Source organism: Osmia lignaria, chromosome 15 (genome assembly GCF_051020975.1).
Source record: "Osmia lignaria lignaria isolate PbOS001 chromosome 15, iyOsmLign1, whole genome shotgun sequence".
In the NCBI taxonomy this organism is placed as follows: Eukaryota; Metazoa; Arthropoda; class Insecta; order Hymenoptera; family Megachilidae; genus Osmia; species Osmia lignaria.
In genome coordinates this window covers 7,311,881-7,327,439 of record NC_135046.1, presented here as the reverse complement: position 1 = coordinate 7,327,439, position 15,559 = coordinate 7,311,881, and the positions used below count along the sequence as shown (strand labels likewise).

Below are 15,559 nucleotides of genomic sequence, written 5' to 3'. Positions count from 1 at the left end.
TACGACGAAGATGAGGACTCACCGCGAGATCCAGCTGTTTTATTCATCCACGGAAAACTCATGAATTATACAAAGGATACAGGCTGCCGAATACGCTATGCTAGCCACGGTTGCATTCTAGTCGCGCCTTTTACCCGCGAATGGTTAATTAATGTGCCATGCATTATCGTACGTAGGATTTTTGTCCGAGGCTCCAGGTTCCTTGTCTTTATTAGAAATATTTATCACCTTTGACTCTTACCTAGTTTCCCACGAGATTACGAGAAGCGCTAGAAAGATGGTAGCCTCGTTCTTCGCATGGCAGAGGACGAATTTCCGTCGTTGCAACGAGTTTTCAACGAGTTCAACGAGGACGAAAAAAATGTCGAGGGTCGACGTAACCGGCGGTAAAATTCGCGAAACTTCTAACGATCCGTTTCACTCGAGTCTTCCTCTAAACTAACGCGATGAAACGTTTATCGACGGACTTTCGAGTTCCAAAATACGAACCGTACTCGTTACGTTGTAACGTAAACCATGAACTCGTGGGAAGTTCTCGTAAACGAATCATTTGATATGGAAAAACGATGTCGGTCGTGTAGAGGGGAAGTTTGAAAAGCTTCAAACTGAAATAGAAACTTTGCATGACGATCTCTTTTCACAAATGGTCGCGCATTCGCGAGTAACCAACAAATGAGGGTTTTCGATTGAACCCACGTCTCGTTAACTGCACGTAAATTTATAGCGAACACATGATTTAGGAGGATATTCCTATTTGAAAGAGTAACAAAATTTTATGTTGTAAAAGCACCTGTTTCAGTTATGACGATAATTTGAATGCAAAAGAATTATCCGATTTTACCATGCTTTTGTTCCCCCTTTACGAGTCACTTGTACGTTTTGTTCCTCGGTAAATTCCCCTGTTATACAGTAGAATTGTACAGTTCGAGTCAAATTATGGTGACGTACTCGAGTGGAATAGCATTTAGAAAAAAAAATAAAAAAAAAAAATTAAAGTGCAGCCTATGTTGGCTAGCGTGGTTGCTCGGATCAATCCAGGAACGTTTGTGCGCCACCGCGAAGCTTTCAACGGTCGAACAATAGCCGGAATTTTGCGGGGGTTTTTTGCGATTATTTCCCTCCTCGTACACAGTGAAGGACCGGGAACTCGCGTCATCGACGAATTACAACGGATCGAGAAGCGGTTTGCTGGCTGATTACGCTCTCTCGCTTCGTTCTTTATTCTTGCTTTGTTTTCGAGCACCCTCCCACATTTTTTGTTATCCGTTTTGAAAGGGACCGAATGTTGGGCGGAATTTGGAAAAGGGTCGGGATCAACAGTAGTTGTACCTTTTTTTTTTTTTTTCACGCCACATAAACTAGAGAATAACTATCTGTCCACACGATATACGCTAGCCAATGATATTTCGTTCTTCTCACGGCAAACAAGTGGGATTTCGGGGGTGAATAAAATCGTTGGCAGGTCACGGATTTCAGGAAGTCACACGCGTTGCTCTGCAATGACCACCCGAAACACTATTTCGATCTCTACTACGCGACGCGTTTTCCTCGTTTTTTCGACACGGTTAAATAAGTTCCAGTTTTGTTACGAATCGAGGTCCTCGTCACAGGATGGAAAGGAATTGAACGAACCGGCCACGTTTGAGTTTTTGTTCTCTACTCGAAACAGTTTCGGTTCGGTATTTTGTAGTGTCGCGTTTTAATTTCCCGCATGTAACTGAATAAATGATTTTTTATTGGTAACGAATCTTTGAAAGCTAAGTTCGGTCTGGTCCCTCGATTTACCTAACAGACAATATAGTACCCAGGGGCTCGTCGTGCTCTTATCCTTGATAGTTTCTACAACCGTTCGCACCGCGAGGTGATTCCAGGGATACGAAACAAGGGTCGTGGAAGCATGTAGGATTGTTTTCCTCGTCCGCGGAACGATAATGTTTCGGATACCGGAGAAACGGCGTGTCGATCGGATGGTCGAGCAAACGATAACCTAATGGGCAGTGGGCGGTGATAATTGAATCTCGTTCACGAGAATGATTGTTCTCGCATCGAGATATCCGTGAGGCTGCTGAGGCCGCATACGAGCGTACACGATCGACGAAAGGAACTTTCGCTAAATCGGGGGAATCACGCTTACACGTCGGAGCGGGTCAGAAATGTTTACTGATGCATTTCGAGCGGCGTGCACTTTCCATCGGGCCCATCGCGAATCCCTGCGCTCCGTGTAACGGCATTAATCAGTGGGATTCGCGTAACTTTAATTAAAAACCGCGTAGCCTGCGAACACTCGTGAGACAAATTTAATTAATTTTTCACCAGCACACGACATTTTCAGCATGCCATCGATCCGTCTCGAGGACGAATTCCCGCGGCTCGTTATTTGCATATCTAGGCTAAAACGCGTCCTACGCGGACGGCATCGCGGCACCGATCGAAAGCGAATTTCTGTATTAACGAACACAATCGCGGTCGCTGAACGAACGGTGAATTAGCGGCGAAGCCAGGTTTTGCCGCAAAATTGTTCGCGGTGTCGCGAATCAACCGGCGCATTAACGCCGCATCATCGATATCCACCGGCCAGCCCCATCTTTATTACGTCATCGATTCGATAAGCTTTTGGATGAAATCAAAGTCCAACGAGTTTTCATCGCAAGCCCGTTTCTGTTTCCATACGCTGACAATGAAAATCCTTGCGCTTTTTAATTACGGATGACCAGAGAGAAATGGTAGCATAAATTTAATATAACAGATTATTTGAAAGGAGAAAAATTAATGGTCAATACCCTTAATCAAAAAGTAGTAATGCAATCCCATGTTGTCGATACAATTTAAAGTATCCAAATGAAATGAACCCCCTGAGGAACCATCTTGACATTTCCCCTTACTTTCGATTGCTATCTAAGAATACGACGAGACGTCGAGACTGTATTTCCTGATTACCTACCGCGTAAATTGATTTAGTTCACGGATTACGGCACCACCGTAGCTTTTTAATCGATCAACCCGATAATTCGATTCTCTTGGTAAAAGACTGGTGAACCTGAAACAGCATTAACTCCACCTTCCTCGCCACGAGATCGCATCCCGGCTCGATAATTCGATCGCCGCCAGTTCCAACGCACAGTGTACGTGCAGCAATGGCTTTTCGCAGGATTAATGATACCATTATTCGAACATCATCGCGTCTACGCGGAATTGAAAGGGAGTTGCCCCGCCATTTTGCTATTTCAAACACACAGAGGTGCACGCACACGACGCGCGAAAACACCGCTGCCAAAGCAAACGTACAAAGAGCGGAGAGAATAGGGGTGCTGTTGCGGTCCGCTTTTGCCCGCTCGCGAACTCTTTTAACTTGCGCCATTTTTTTTCCCCCTTTTTTTTACCACGATGCACCAGGCTACGTTGCAGCACGTTCAAAGATCCGTTTCCCGCTTTCACGATATCCAACAACGGCACCGCAGCTGTTTCAACCTCGAAGCGGAACCGAACTCGGTCAAGCTGCCATTTCGTCGAGTCGCTTCTGGTTGTGCCCGGTTTGAAAGCGGCCCGTTATCGTTTTCGAGCCTCCAAAAGTTTGGGAAAAAGCACACGTGGACCGTGTACATTTCCCGGGGCGTTCGAACAAGATTTTTCATCCCTCGGATGCAGAGAGGACACGCGAGGCTTCCCTTTAGCGAACGTCACACGGATAAGAAAAGACAAAGCTTTTGCGCGGTAATTATGTGTCCGACGTAATGCGGTTTAACGCGTTATTGCGGTCTCCAGGCTCTCGCGTTTACGCGGCCAAGCGTTTTCTTTCCGCTTTTAAATTAGTTCCTGTTTTATGGAAGGTACCGTCTCCGCTCCTTTCGAGAACGCGATTTAAATCACTGCGAATTTTCTACATCAAGTTGCTAACTTTTTCATCTAATTAAGTTCCTTACTCGTGGGAGGGTAAGTTAAAAATAATGTCAAAAATTCTTTTTCGCGAGGCGTTGCAATAACTCGACTGTCGTTGACACACGATAATGTTCAATTTGACACGAAATTGAGAGATCCTTTGGTAAGATGTTAACATTCTTTTGAATATCCTTTCAAACATGGTTTATATCGATCAAATGTCTACGGGGTCGAGAAACATCAAAGAGCCTTCAATCCCGTAACGCATTTTGCCGGTAAACCTTGTTCATGTTACCAGTTGGTAAATCCTCGAGCAATCTCGCAGTTCTTAACATCCGGTCGAATCGATATTCGAAAGCAAACTAGAGAGAGGGAGGGAAGCTTACCTCCGCAGGCGGCTTGCCAGCCACGCTGACGCACTCGATCACCAATTCTCGGTCCTCGGTCGTGATAAGGAAGTCGCCCTGAAGGATCTTCGGCTTCTGAGGCGGAACCAGCACGCTCAGCTTGGCGAATCTCGAGCGCAATGCCGGCTGCCCATCGTTCGTAGGCGAGGCTTGGCATTGGTAAGTGCCATCGTCCTCCAGTTCCACGGGGTATATGTGCAGCGAGAAGTCACCTGGAACAACGGAAAAACATAATTTAACTTTAAGGTATTTACTTAGTTTCTATGCAGCTGGACTTTAATTCGGAAAGGTTCGCGTTCACAAAGGAAATTATGCAATAAATTTATATTATAAAATATCTTACTTCATAGAATATCCTGAAAATTATATTAATATGCTTTATCAGATTTTTTCTTTATTTCCTCTTCTTTTATTCGCTAATATTAAATTCACGGTGTCAGTTACCCGTATCATACGTGACAGCGTTAATAATTAGTTTTAATATGTCGTACTATCTACCCTTGTTCATTTTCACAATGACAATTAACGTGCTAAAGAATTATTTATCATTAGGTTCTATTTCGCCGGAAAAAAGGGGGTCAGCTGGGAAGGGAATCGCGTTAGTGAAACGCCGCTAACGTCTTCGGGTTCGCGTTGTAATCGAACGGTCTGGCTGGCGCGATGAATTTTTAGCGAGTCAGGCGTCGGGGTGCGAGTAGAATTCCGCAGGTTTGGAGAGGCGGTCCGCGGGCAAATTGAACCGGCCGGGACGGGCCGGAGATTTTCACTTTATACGAGGCCGGGTATCGCCAATGAGAGGAGGAACGAGAAATGGAGCAGGGGTCGGGATAGAAAACCATTTACCCCCGTTGATTGAAACTAACGGTTTACGAGCGTCTGCTCGATCGTATCGCGTCGGACCCTGTACGTAGAGAATTTCTCCGACTGACGGTTTTATTTTGGAATCTCCACATGTACGTGTTAGCTGTCAAGAACAACGCGCGTCGACCGTTACAGCGCGAATCAGCGCGAATTAGAACCTGGCCCGTTGTTGGTCACGTCAGTAAATTCCTCTTTTCCTTTCCCCAATGGAAAAATAGAGATTCTTTTAATCGTTATTCAATCCTAGAATAGAAATTCCATTATCACGATGATACAGTCTCGAGTCAGTACTCGAAGCTCGCGAAGAGTATCTAGTAGCGACGATTATCGCCAGCGGCAACGACCAATCGTGTTCAAGTAAATTCGTCCTGTCGCGTGATTTATTTGCACCCTTCCGTTCTCAACTCCACATCCCGTCCTCCTCTCCATCCACCCATCCATCCATCCATCCATCCATCCATCTATCCATCTAGACATCTATCATTCTGTCCCCCATCTATCTGCCCAATTCCCTCTACCACCCTCTTCGCGTTTCTTTCATTCCATTCATGCAACTTTCACGAGCCGCTTCTCTCCGCGGCATGCACGACGAAGCAATTGTGCTTCGGCTTCAACGAACGGATGAAACCGAAACGAACGAACAACCGGACGATCCCGACGGACGTCGATCCGGAAACGGAGATGGGGTTGTCGTTTCGAGAGATACCAAGGGGGTGGACAGCGGAAGCGGCAAATGGAAAAATGAAATCGTCTCGCTAGTACACACCCGTTGATCATCCCCGCGACTAAACTCTCCTTCTCTTTCCTACAGGATGTAGCAAAATCCATACACGCACGAAAGTTTGTCTATTTGGTTGTCAAAATCGTCTTCGTGATCGATTAGCAAAAGAAAAGTACGAGATGGAAGCGGTGTAAAATCAGATGGTAAAACAGCGGCAACCAGTATTCGCTAAGATATAACGCCGAAACTCTGCGTGTTCGTGGAGCAGACAATCTTGAGGGACTCGTATTTTTCCAACCGCGGGAGTTTGAGCGTCAGGGCTGGAGCAACCCCTGAAGTTTCACCCCCTGGTGTCATCGTCGGAATTATTGAAGACGTACGAAAACTTCCAGCAAATTTTTCAAAGCCCTCCCCCGTATAAAGGATGATTCATCTTTCTCATCTTTTCCACCTTCGACTATAACTCAAATGTTCTTTTAAAACGAGAACTCAAGTTTCCCTGCTCTTCTTCTTACTTTATAGGTAATTGCCGTGTTTGGCAACTTATTTGTTCACTGCTTTTATGATATTAACTCTGAGCTACATACTAAATATGTTAGATACCTGTAATACACTGAACGTTGATTTTAATGTTGGTTTCATAACAAATTTAAGTACAAGTGAAAAGTGGTCCGGTGTCGACCGTCCACGAGGTTGTTCGGTGCTCGTCCAAGAGTTAATTCGGCCAGTAGTATTCCGCTCACAAAACTCTATGGTTTCGTTGTATCAGCGTACAGGGCCCGTGGAAAGTGGATCATTTGGCGTGTACCTCGTTTCGTGGAAACGCAAATATTCAAGGGGGTTACACGGTTTACGAGCTTTCTGTCGTTTTTGTGTGCCGCAAACAGCAACATCCAAGAAGGCAATAAACGTCGTGTTTCGTTCCTTTTACGTGCCCCGAGCTAGCTAAAAGCCGCACGGGATACGTATTAACGTATCGTGAAAACAAAAAGGATTTCACTACTGTGGTTTCCCCGTTTTTCCGCTGGGGCGGGTTGCAATATCGCGGAAAATTGGATCGAAAAGTATTGTCGGCGCGTTATCGCGGCGCAGACGAGACGCGGCAAGAAACGAGTGGAAGTTGAAACGGGGAACATTTTTCTTCGTTTTCCCACCGTTTATTCGTGAGTTATTTTCACTGACAAATGTTTCGAAATTGAAAATATTTATACCGTGATCTCAATTTCGCGATCCATAATACAAAGGAACACGGTGAACACAGCACCGTCGGGAGTCCTTCCATTTTTTTTTTTACGTTCCTTTCTCCCTAGAGAAAAACAAAAATAATTCACGTTCATGCGCAAATATAACTTGCCAGGATTCTCGTGCATTATGAAGGACAATAATTAACGCTCCTCCGGAGTCCATTCAGCGAACTTTCGGCAACTCCGGTGTTCAGGAAAACCGCGGCTCACACCAGCTCGAGGCGAGTTTCCTCTTCGCATTTGCGATTATTTGCGCACGGTGCTCGCTCGCGGATCATACCTGCAAGGCCAACGACACGAAGAACTCGCCCTAACTTGCTCGAGGACCGACATTAATTTTCTCTGACGATCAGCGTCGTTGAGTATGACGAGATACGTCGAATTCATGGTGACAGTTCGCGTAACACGGGATAATGCTTTCAAGTTTATGAAATAACGAGATTGTGGCGGTATTTCCTGCGAATCGTCCGAAAATTTCGTGTACATGATCGTGGGATCGAGACTCTCAGACCGTGTAAAAGCAACCGTGCAAGCACAGTAGTTAAAGAAGTTACATTTCTGCTATCCTAATCCCTATTTTTCATGGTAACATTTCTGAGCCAACTTCAAGTATCTCAGCGTTTAAGATACCGATTTGTTAGTACCTACTTTTCATGGATTTCTCCACACAGGAGTTCTGAACAAACTTCAAGTGTCCTCGTATTTAAGGTACTTACGAGTCTACTAGGCAGCCTAGAAAATCCTGGAAAAGTGCCCTAGTACCTATTCCTCATGGATTTTTCCATATAGAACTTCCGAACTAACTGCAACTGTAACTGTGTTTAATCCTTTCCGACCTGACGCACAAACTTTCCTACGGTACTTAAACTTTCAGTTAGAAAATTGTTTGAAAGCTTATTGCACGGAACTTAAGTATCGAGGTGTAATAAGTAACTGTTCCGACTATAATAGTATTTTCGAGTGTTCGCTATCGCGATCTGGACTCGGCAAGTGCGCCAAGAGAAATCTTACTTCTCGAGACACGGTTTCAGAAATTTTCGACTAACTATTTGGACAAAGAGATAGAAAGAGCAAGGACGAGACGATATACAACTCTTTACGGTAGGAGACAGCCGAGAAGAGCTTTAACGACTATAACTGGATGCAGCGAAACAATGCATCACGAACAATTAGTTAGTCCGGGCTCAGTCGGTGATATTACAAACGGCCATAATTAATTTTAATTACACGGTACAGGTAACGAGCACTCCACTACGGGCAACTATGATTAATTACGCTTCGTCAGGCTTGAAGGCATAGATCGTTGATGGATCCGGACAACGTTCAGCGGCGATGATACGCGTTCGAGTTTACCCTATGCGTCTTAATAGTTCACTCGTCTTGCTGTCAACGCCGTTTCATAGCTCATTCTCTAATTTATAGACGACATCTTCTCTTTAACCCTTTACCATATAACATCGAGTCGAGACAATTTATAATTTTCAAATCAGGCAGAGTTGTACAATATTATTTTAAAAGATCTCAAGTTTCAAATTTCAACTTGTAATACTGAATTTCCCTGTCAGACAAAGTTGATAAGAAAATTATAAGAGGAGTTGTTAAATTGTAAATACTACCTAATGACTGGAGTTAAAAATAAATAAAGGATTGAATTACGGAGTAACTTACTTGATAGACGGGTGGAGCGACAAATAACAGCGTTAGATCGACGATTTCTCTGGCTCGAAGGAATCTCGACGTAATTGAATTATAATTATGATCTATTTGAGGCGTACACGTCGTAGCTCCAAGGAAATCAGCTAAATTTGGATCCATATAAATCTGTATCCAAAAACGGATACGATGAGTATTCTAATCGTGGTTTTGTCATCAAAGGGCAACACAGAGCCGCCTTTTGTCAGAGAACGGAAACGAACACAGCGTACGCGGGTCCGCGTGCAATATCCGGAAATTTCGAATTCGAAATCAGGCCAACCTTCCGGCCAGATTTCGGTGGCGTCGAGCAATAATCGGAAAACGAAAAATTTGAATAAACGAGGAAAATGGCCAGCTCGTATACCGTAGAGAGGCTATTTTCTCCGTCGAATACAATACATACGGATTACCCCGTTTTCCACGTACTCGTTTTATACGTACGAATACTAATAATCCAGATTTAACCGCGGCGGTATGTCAATCAGCGAGGCTATTACTGCCATTATTATTTCGGTTAATTGGATCACAATTTCCCGTTACATTCGCGTACACCGGGAATTATATGGCATTATCGTTTTGAATCTCGCCACGTCGAGAGAAACCGCATTCTGTCGCATCGTGGCCACCGCGCATTCGTTTTTACCCCAACTCCCATTTTTCACCTCTTTCTCATCCCTTTTTTTCATTCTTTCCACGCATTTCGACTTTTTCCTTCGCAATTTAGTTACAACTCGACGGATGAGCGTTCCATTAAGAGAAAAAGAAAAAGAGAGGGGAAAAAAATAACGCGTAACTGAAACGACGAATGCATTGGTAAATCGCTCGAAGGGACAATTCTCATTCTCTATCCGCTACCCTGAACGAAACGACGAATACCCGGGGCTCGTTAGCCCGCGAACGATCATAGAACTTCTATTGCTCTTAAACGTTACAACAACATCCAGCGTTTACTTAACGCTCCGTTTAAGTGGCTCGTTTCTTCGCCGCTACTTCCTCGATCGACAATTAGCGGTTATGAAATGCTAATATTCTCTACCGCCACTGTATCGTGATATCGCTTTACGAGCTGATCGAAGCAACGATATCCATTAACTGATATCGATGTTCCATGAATAGCCCTTTCAGAATTTGATGATCAGTTATCTGTTTTCGTTTGCCATTAAATTCTTAGGGAATCAGAGTGAAAATAGCAACAGTCAATGAGATTAGTATTATTATTGCAAAAAGATACCGTGGATCGATAGGATTTCTGATTTGTTAATGCACTGTTTAATCTGGGTTTAAAGCTTGTACCTCTAATCTCCTTAGTTCGCTATTCTGAGAGATATTGAACATTGAAAAGGGAATATTCTAATTCTTTAACATTCTTTTGAAAGAAGAAGGAGCAAGTCAGCTCGAGATAGGAATCATCTCGCAAGCGTCATGGCCGTGTTCCTTCGGTATCAGCGAATTACCGATATCACGGGGTGTGTAATCGGGAATCTCTTGGCGCAAACCCACTAATCCTATAATCAGGAACGTAGTTCTGGCTGGTCTGGCACAATCGTCGACCGTTTGGTACCGCAACTGAGCAAACAACGTCTGTACTAACGGGAGCACAGGCTACGCACAGCCTTTATTGCTACGGTAAATCAAATGGATCTCGATAATATATAGTTGACCTTACCTATAAGGGGCAGGTTTATGCTGTAAATTTCGAAACGTACCATGTATCTTAAGATCGATTCGCTCGTTGAAACTCTTACTCATCGTTAGCTTTTATTCACGATGGAAAAGGAAATATTCCAACGTTGGGTAAGCACGAAATTAATTTTCATTAATTTTCTGTCCGACGATCTGGCGCGCTTTAATCGACAGATTAAAAGGCTGACCAGGCTCGGTAACCATTTCATCGACGACGTTATCGCCACCATCGAGAGTTCCGAAGCTGCAGCGAACAATAATTACAACACACGCTGGGTCGACGCATCATGGTTGGCGTTTATAGCAAGAACAAATCAGCGAGACGTTGATAACGCGTCCGGTCGAGATTCAACGGAACAGGTTGCGTGTTAATACACGTGGTCCTGGGCACCGTGTGTTTCAACCGGCAACCATCCCGAACAGATTTTCCAGCGTACTAATCGCGATGCCATTAGGATTTTTCTTTGAACTTTCCTAGACACGATAGAGAGCAATTTCTCGGGCCCTTGCGCAACTGGAAGGGGCAAAAGTGAAGAGTTACTTGCGAACTTTAAATGGAATTTAAAATTAATGAATTATTAATCCGGCTGAGTTTTACTCGAGTACGCGTCAGAAGTTTTAGAGATATAACCCTTGTAATCTTCATTTTCAGTGGAAAACGCCCTCTGGTTATGGGCAATCTATTTTACCTTTACACGTCTTTTATCATACGTTTTTCTTTGCTTTCGCACCTCTGAATTAATTTTTAAAATCATTTTAAGTCAATTTTGTGTTAATAACTTTTGTGAACTATGACAAGAAAACTATGGGAAGAAAATATTGCTGGGGATAGGGAAAATGTTGTACCATTATCAAGCAAAGAATATATCTTAGTTCGTTAACTCTCAGATTTGCAGTTTTCTAATTACTTGACCAAATTAACATCAATCTGCTAATGAGTTTCAATAAAAATGCTGTAAAATCAATAATTTTATTTCAAATATATTGTTTCACATGATACGCAATCGTTGCACGTTGCGGCAAGAAATATTCGCGACGATACCGCGTACATTACTAGTATCTACTGTAAAAACTATATGCATTAGAATCATTCGGATATGGTCTTTCTTATCTTGCCAGTGAAATGTATCTGACAATAGGCGATCCGTCTCTACTTTCTTTCTTTCGCAACCCACCCTCCAACCGTCGATCATACATCCTACATTTGTGTAACTTCTGATGGATGCATTATTTTCAATGCTCGCATCGATACAAGCAGGAAAGAGACGCAAAAACGTACCAGCAATTCTACTTGGAAACTTTCTGCACGATGCAAAGTATCTCCGTGTACGAGGAAACGTTCCAAAGAAAAATAGCGAAAAACGATCGAGCTCATAACTGCGATAAAATTCCAACTTAGATTTTACGATTTGCAAACGGATTAAACAAGATACATGAATATACATAAGATAAACCGAGTAATTCATATAAAAGATCATCGGCTGCCATGAACTTCGAATACCTAATGACAGAAAAAAAAAAAACCCAAACACGAGATAAAAAGCATGAAACCTGTCTTCTAATAGGTATCCAAAGAAACAGCATCCGTGTTCCAACCTTCATCTCGTCAGACCGCTCCATCAATTAAGCCGTCCCTGAGTCGTCGACAAAATCTCCTGTCCCTAAATGTCGTGACCCAAATGACCCGAGGTGGCCGTAAGAAACTGATCGTTGAGGCTCGTAAAAAAACTCGTCACGCAGCCAATGAAACGGACCTCTGTACAGGTAGGTAGGCTGGCAACAACGACCGCCATAACTTGACGGTGAAATTAGTATCGGTTAGGCGTAGAAACTGGTGGCAGCAGAGAGAGGAAGAGAGAGAGAGAGAGAGTGGACGTCCGACGAGGTAGCCGTGACATTAATCTGGTCTGTAAATTTCAGGAAAGCACGGTTTGGCGTAGCTCCCGTGTGCCTGGAACGTAAACGTAGTGGGAGGATGGCCATTGCTCGACGACACGACGCGACGAGGACAACATGGCTCCTCGTAACGCGCTGTCGATCCGATCATCGTCAACCATCGGAGCTTGAAAATCGAGAATTGGAAACGGCGTGATTCGGTGCCGGTCGCCGATTAGTGGCTTGTCCACTTCTCCTACCCTTCTTCCGGTTACTTCATGGAAAAAGATATCTGTTCTTTCTTACCTTTTACCATTTCGTGAAACCTTGATTCATGGCGATGGTCTTTTAACGCCACAAAAACTACATCCGTCGAAACGATGGATTTCGAGTTTTTTTTTGTTTAATGTAATTTTGTCGAAATGTACGTTAATTTACAAGGTAATATCATTTATTATCGATTTGTGGCAGAAATATCGATTGTTCAAAGAATTGAAAGGAAATTTCAATGAGCAAGATTAATGTCTTGCGTCGAAATCACATTTCCGGTACTTTTTGCTAAACAAAGATCTGCATTGTCATTCTAGAAATTACCTTCACACCAACCGAACGTGCAATCGATTTGTTATATCGGCGCAGTTCTATATCGTGGCTGACTTTGCATTTCGCTCGGTTTGACGTTGAGGTTTATGGCCATTAGTAATTATGTCAAATAATTCCGGGAGTATTACAACTCGTGGCATTACAACTGCATAAAGCATTTGTTTCCTTTCCTCTGCAATTAGCATCTCAAAAGCCCTTATGCTAGTAATATATAAAGTATTAATTTTTTTCTCTCTGTGCTACTAATTAATTAAATTAATTATCTACCTGCTTTAATCTGCATTACACGAATCATTCATGTCAAAGGAAACAACAGAAACAATTAGGAGCTCGAAACGCCTAATAATCCCCGTCATCCTTTCTGAAACCCTTCCCGCCAGCAGTCTACCGACAAATTTCCCTCCTCATATCGCGGAAATCCAAATCCCATTAGATCATTCATCTTATTCCACCCCGTACCGTTTATCTCGTTACACAAAAGGCATCGCGCCGCGTCGTGTCCTAGTTTGAAAAAGCCAGCCAGTCTTCTCTCAATGCTCGAACATGCTGATCGGTCAACATCCTTACGGTTGGTTCGTTCTTACTCCCGGCGGTTAGGGGTTCACCATGAAATAGCCCCCATGCGACGGTTGGATCGCGAGCATGACACGCGTCGGCTGGCGGCAATTATACTGGCCGCCTGTATCCCGATACGTATCGGGTGTCCAAATATTGTTGCCACTAGCAAACACGTGCCACATTCGGGAGCGAGATATTAATCAGATATCGCACGGAAGCGCGCTACACTGCTGGAATACAGCCGCTACCATCGCATCGGTTCGCTTGGTCTATCTAATAACGGATGCCTTCTGAAGATCGAGCAACCTCGTCGTTGTTGCACATTGTCCGAGGATTTATGGTTGCCGCGATAACGGATAATTAGACTCGAATCGTAGCTAGCCGCGATACCGATCATTGGCCACGCTTATCGTAATGAATTTATTACCGAAAAAATAACAACCGAAACCTGTTGGTGCATCGACATTTTTAATTAGGCCACTATGGAGTAATTGTGGAGTTGCATTAGCTGTTCTTACTCTTAGGAGAGATCTGGGATATTCCCATGGTGTAATGTTCACCCATCGGTATTATGTACCTATGTATATAAGAAAGGCAAATGTGAGTGAAAACGTTAGAATCATTTGCGAAAAGCGGGACAAACGGGGCTGCGGAGTTTAACGGCGAAACGATGGAAAGGACGATAACCGCACGACATCCGGCGCGGCGCGGCGTCGCTTTATCGCGGCAAATCTGCGACAACGGAGCCGCGGACCCATTATTGCCGGAGCCAATTGTTCGCTCTCGCAATTTCTTGTTTTTCGGCTCCCCCTTCGTCACCTACTTCCCACCCTCCCGTCGGAGATTTCGCGATTAATCGAGCCACAGTCTACGGTCGCAAGCAATTCCCTCGATGCTCTAGCCGCTACCGTTGAAATCTCGAAAGCTACACTTTTATTCGTCGCTTTTCCAACTTAGTTTCGCTACCTATTCTTCTTTTCTAAAGCGCGTCACCGTTAAATGGGGCGTTGCATTTCGCGAGACGTACTTCTTCGACCGTTCGAGAGACCGAATAAAATTCTTTTTCTTGGATTAGCCGGCTCGAGTTTAAACAAAATTAACTAGGCAAACGCGGTATAGGGTGCTGCTGATTGCCAGCGTTTTATCTTTCCTTTTTTCGAGGATGAAAGTCGGAAAAACGAAACGGTCGCGCGTGATTACGAGGGGAACGTGACTGAACCTCTTGACGCGGAACGCGTGAAACGCAAACGCGTCTGGGCTCGTTTAACCGCACGCTCTCCATTCCGCAGAGGGAATTCAAAATTAGCAACGAGCACGGCTTATTTACCGTCAGTTTCAATATTGAACGATATTGGGAGAAAGCTGAACGATCGAACAATGTTGCGTTCCACTCGCTCATTTACCATATAATTTCACCATTATAACCGGTCAGATTCGTACCACGGTAATTAGTCGCTGTGTATCACGCTACTGTCATTAAGACAAATTTCACGCTCAACTTGACATTCACTTTTCAAAGTGAAAGGTATTTCTGGTATTTATATTGAAATAATAAATAATATCGCTGCTGTACGATGGTTTAACCTTGAAAAAGCTTAAAGCGCAACATTCCTATGGAATGCGAATGCGGAACGATCCAACAAGCCCGACTTCGTTTAAACGAACCCGCGAAAATTGTCGAGCGGGAAAAAAGCTAATTCGCTATTCAGGAGGGGGGTTTTTCATTTCGCGACGGTGGTCATAAAAGGGGTCGAAACCTCTCGGCAGGATTTCCATCTCCCGAACACATTTTTCTCTTGGTGGTAATAGTTCAGAGTCCGGACACCGTTTCCTGCAGCCTGTTTCGTAGCGAAAAGAGGAGGAGAGAGAGGATTGTAATTTAAACGAGACGCATCGTGCAGATGCGATCCCTGCCGCGAGAGCCTCTGGCAACGGGTAAGAGAAATACATATATAGAGAGAGAGAAGAATGCGCGCTGAAAACCGGTAAGGTCGATTAATCGAATTGGTTGCAGCAGCAGAAGCGGGCGGAGCCGG

At 44.0% G+C, this 15,559-nt stretch overlaps 1 protein-coding gene across 2 annotated transcripts in view; it reads right to left on the bottom strand.

Annotated features, from left to right (window-relative positions):
- Positions 1-15,559, bottom strand: part of LOC117600331 (irregular chiasm C-roughest protein) — a 142,230-nt gene that overhangs the window by 16,125 nt on the left and 110,546 nt on the right. For both annotated transcript variants that reach the window (XM_034315636.2, XM_034315638.2), the window contains one exon: positions 4,263-4,495. In XM_034315636.2, coding sequence (XP_034171527.1) covers positions 4,263-4,495 — 233 coding nt within the window. The remainder of the gene's footprint in view (positions 1-4,262; positions 4,496-15,559) is intronic.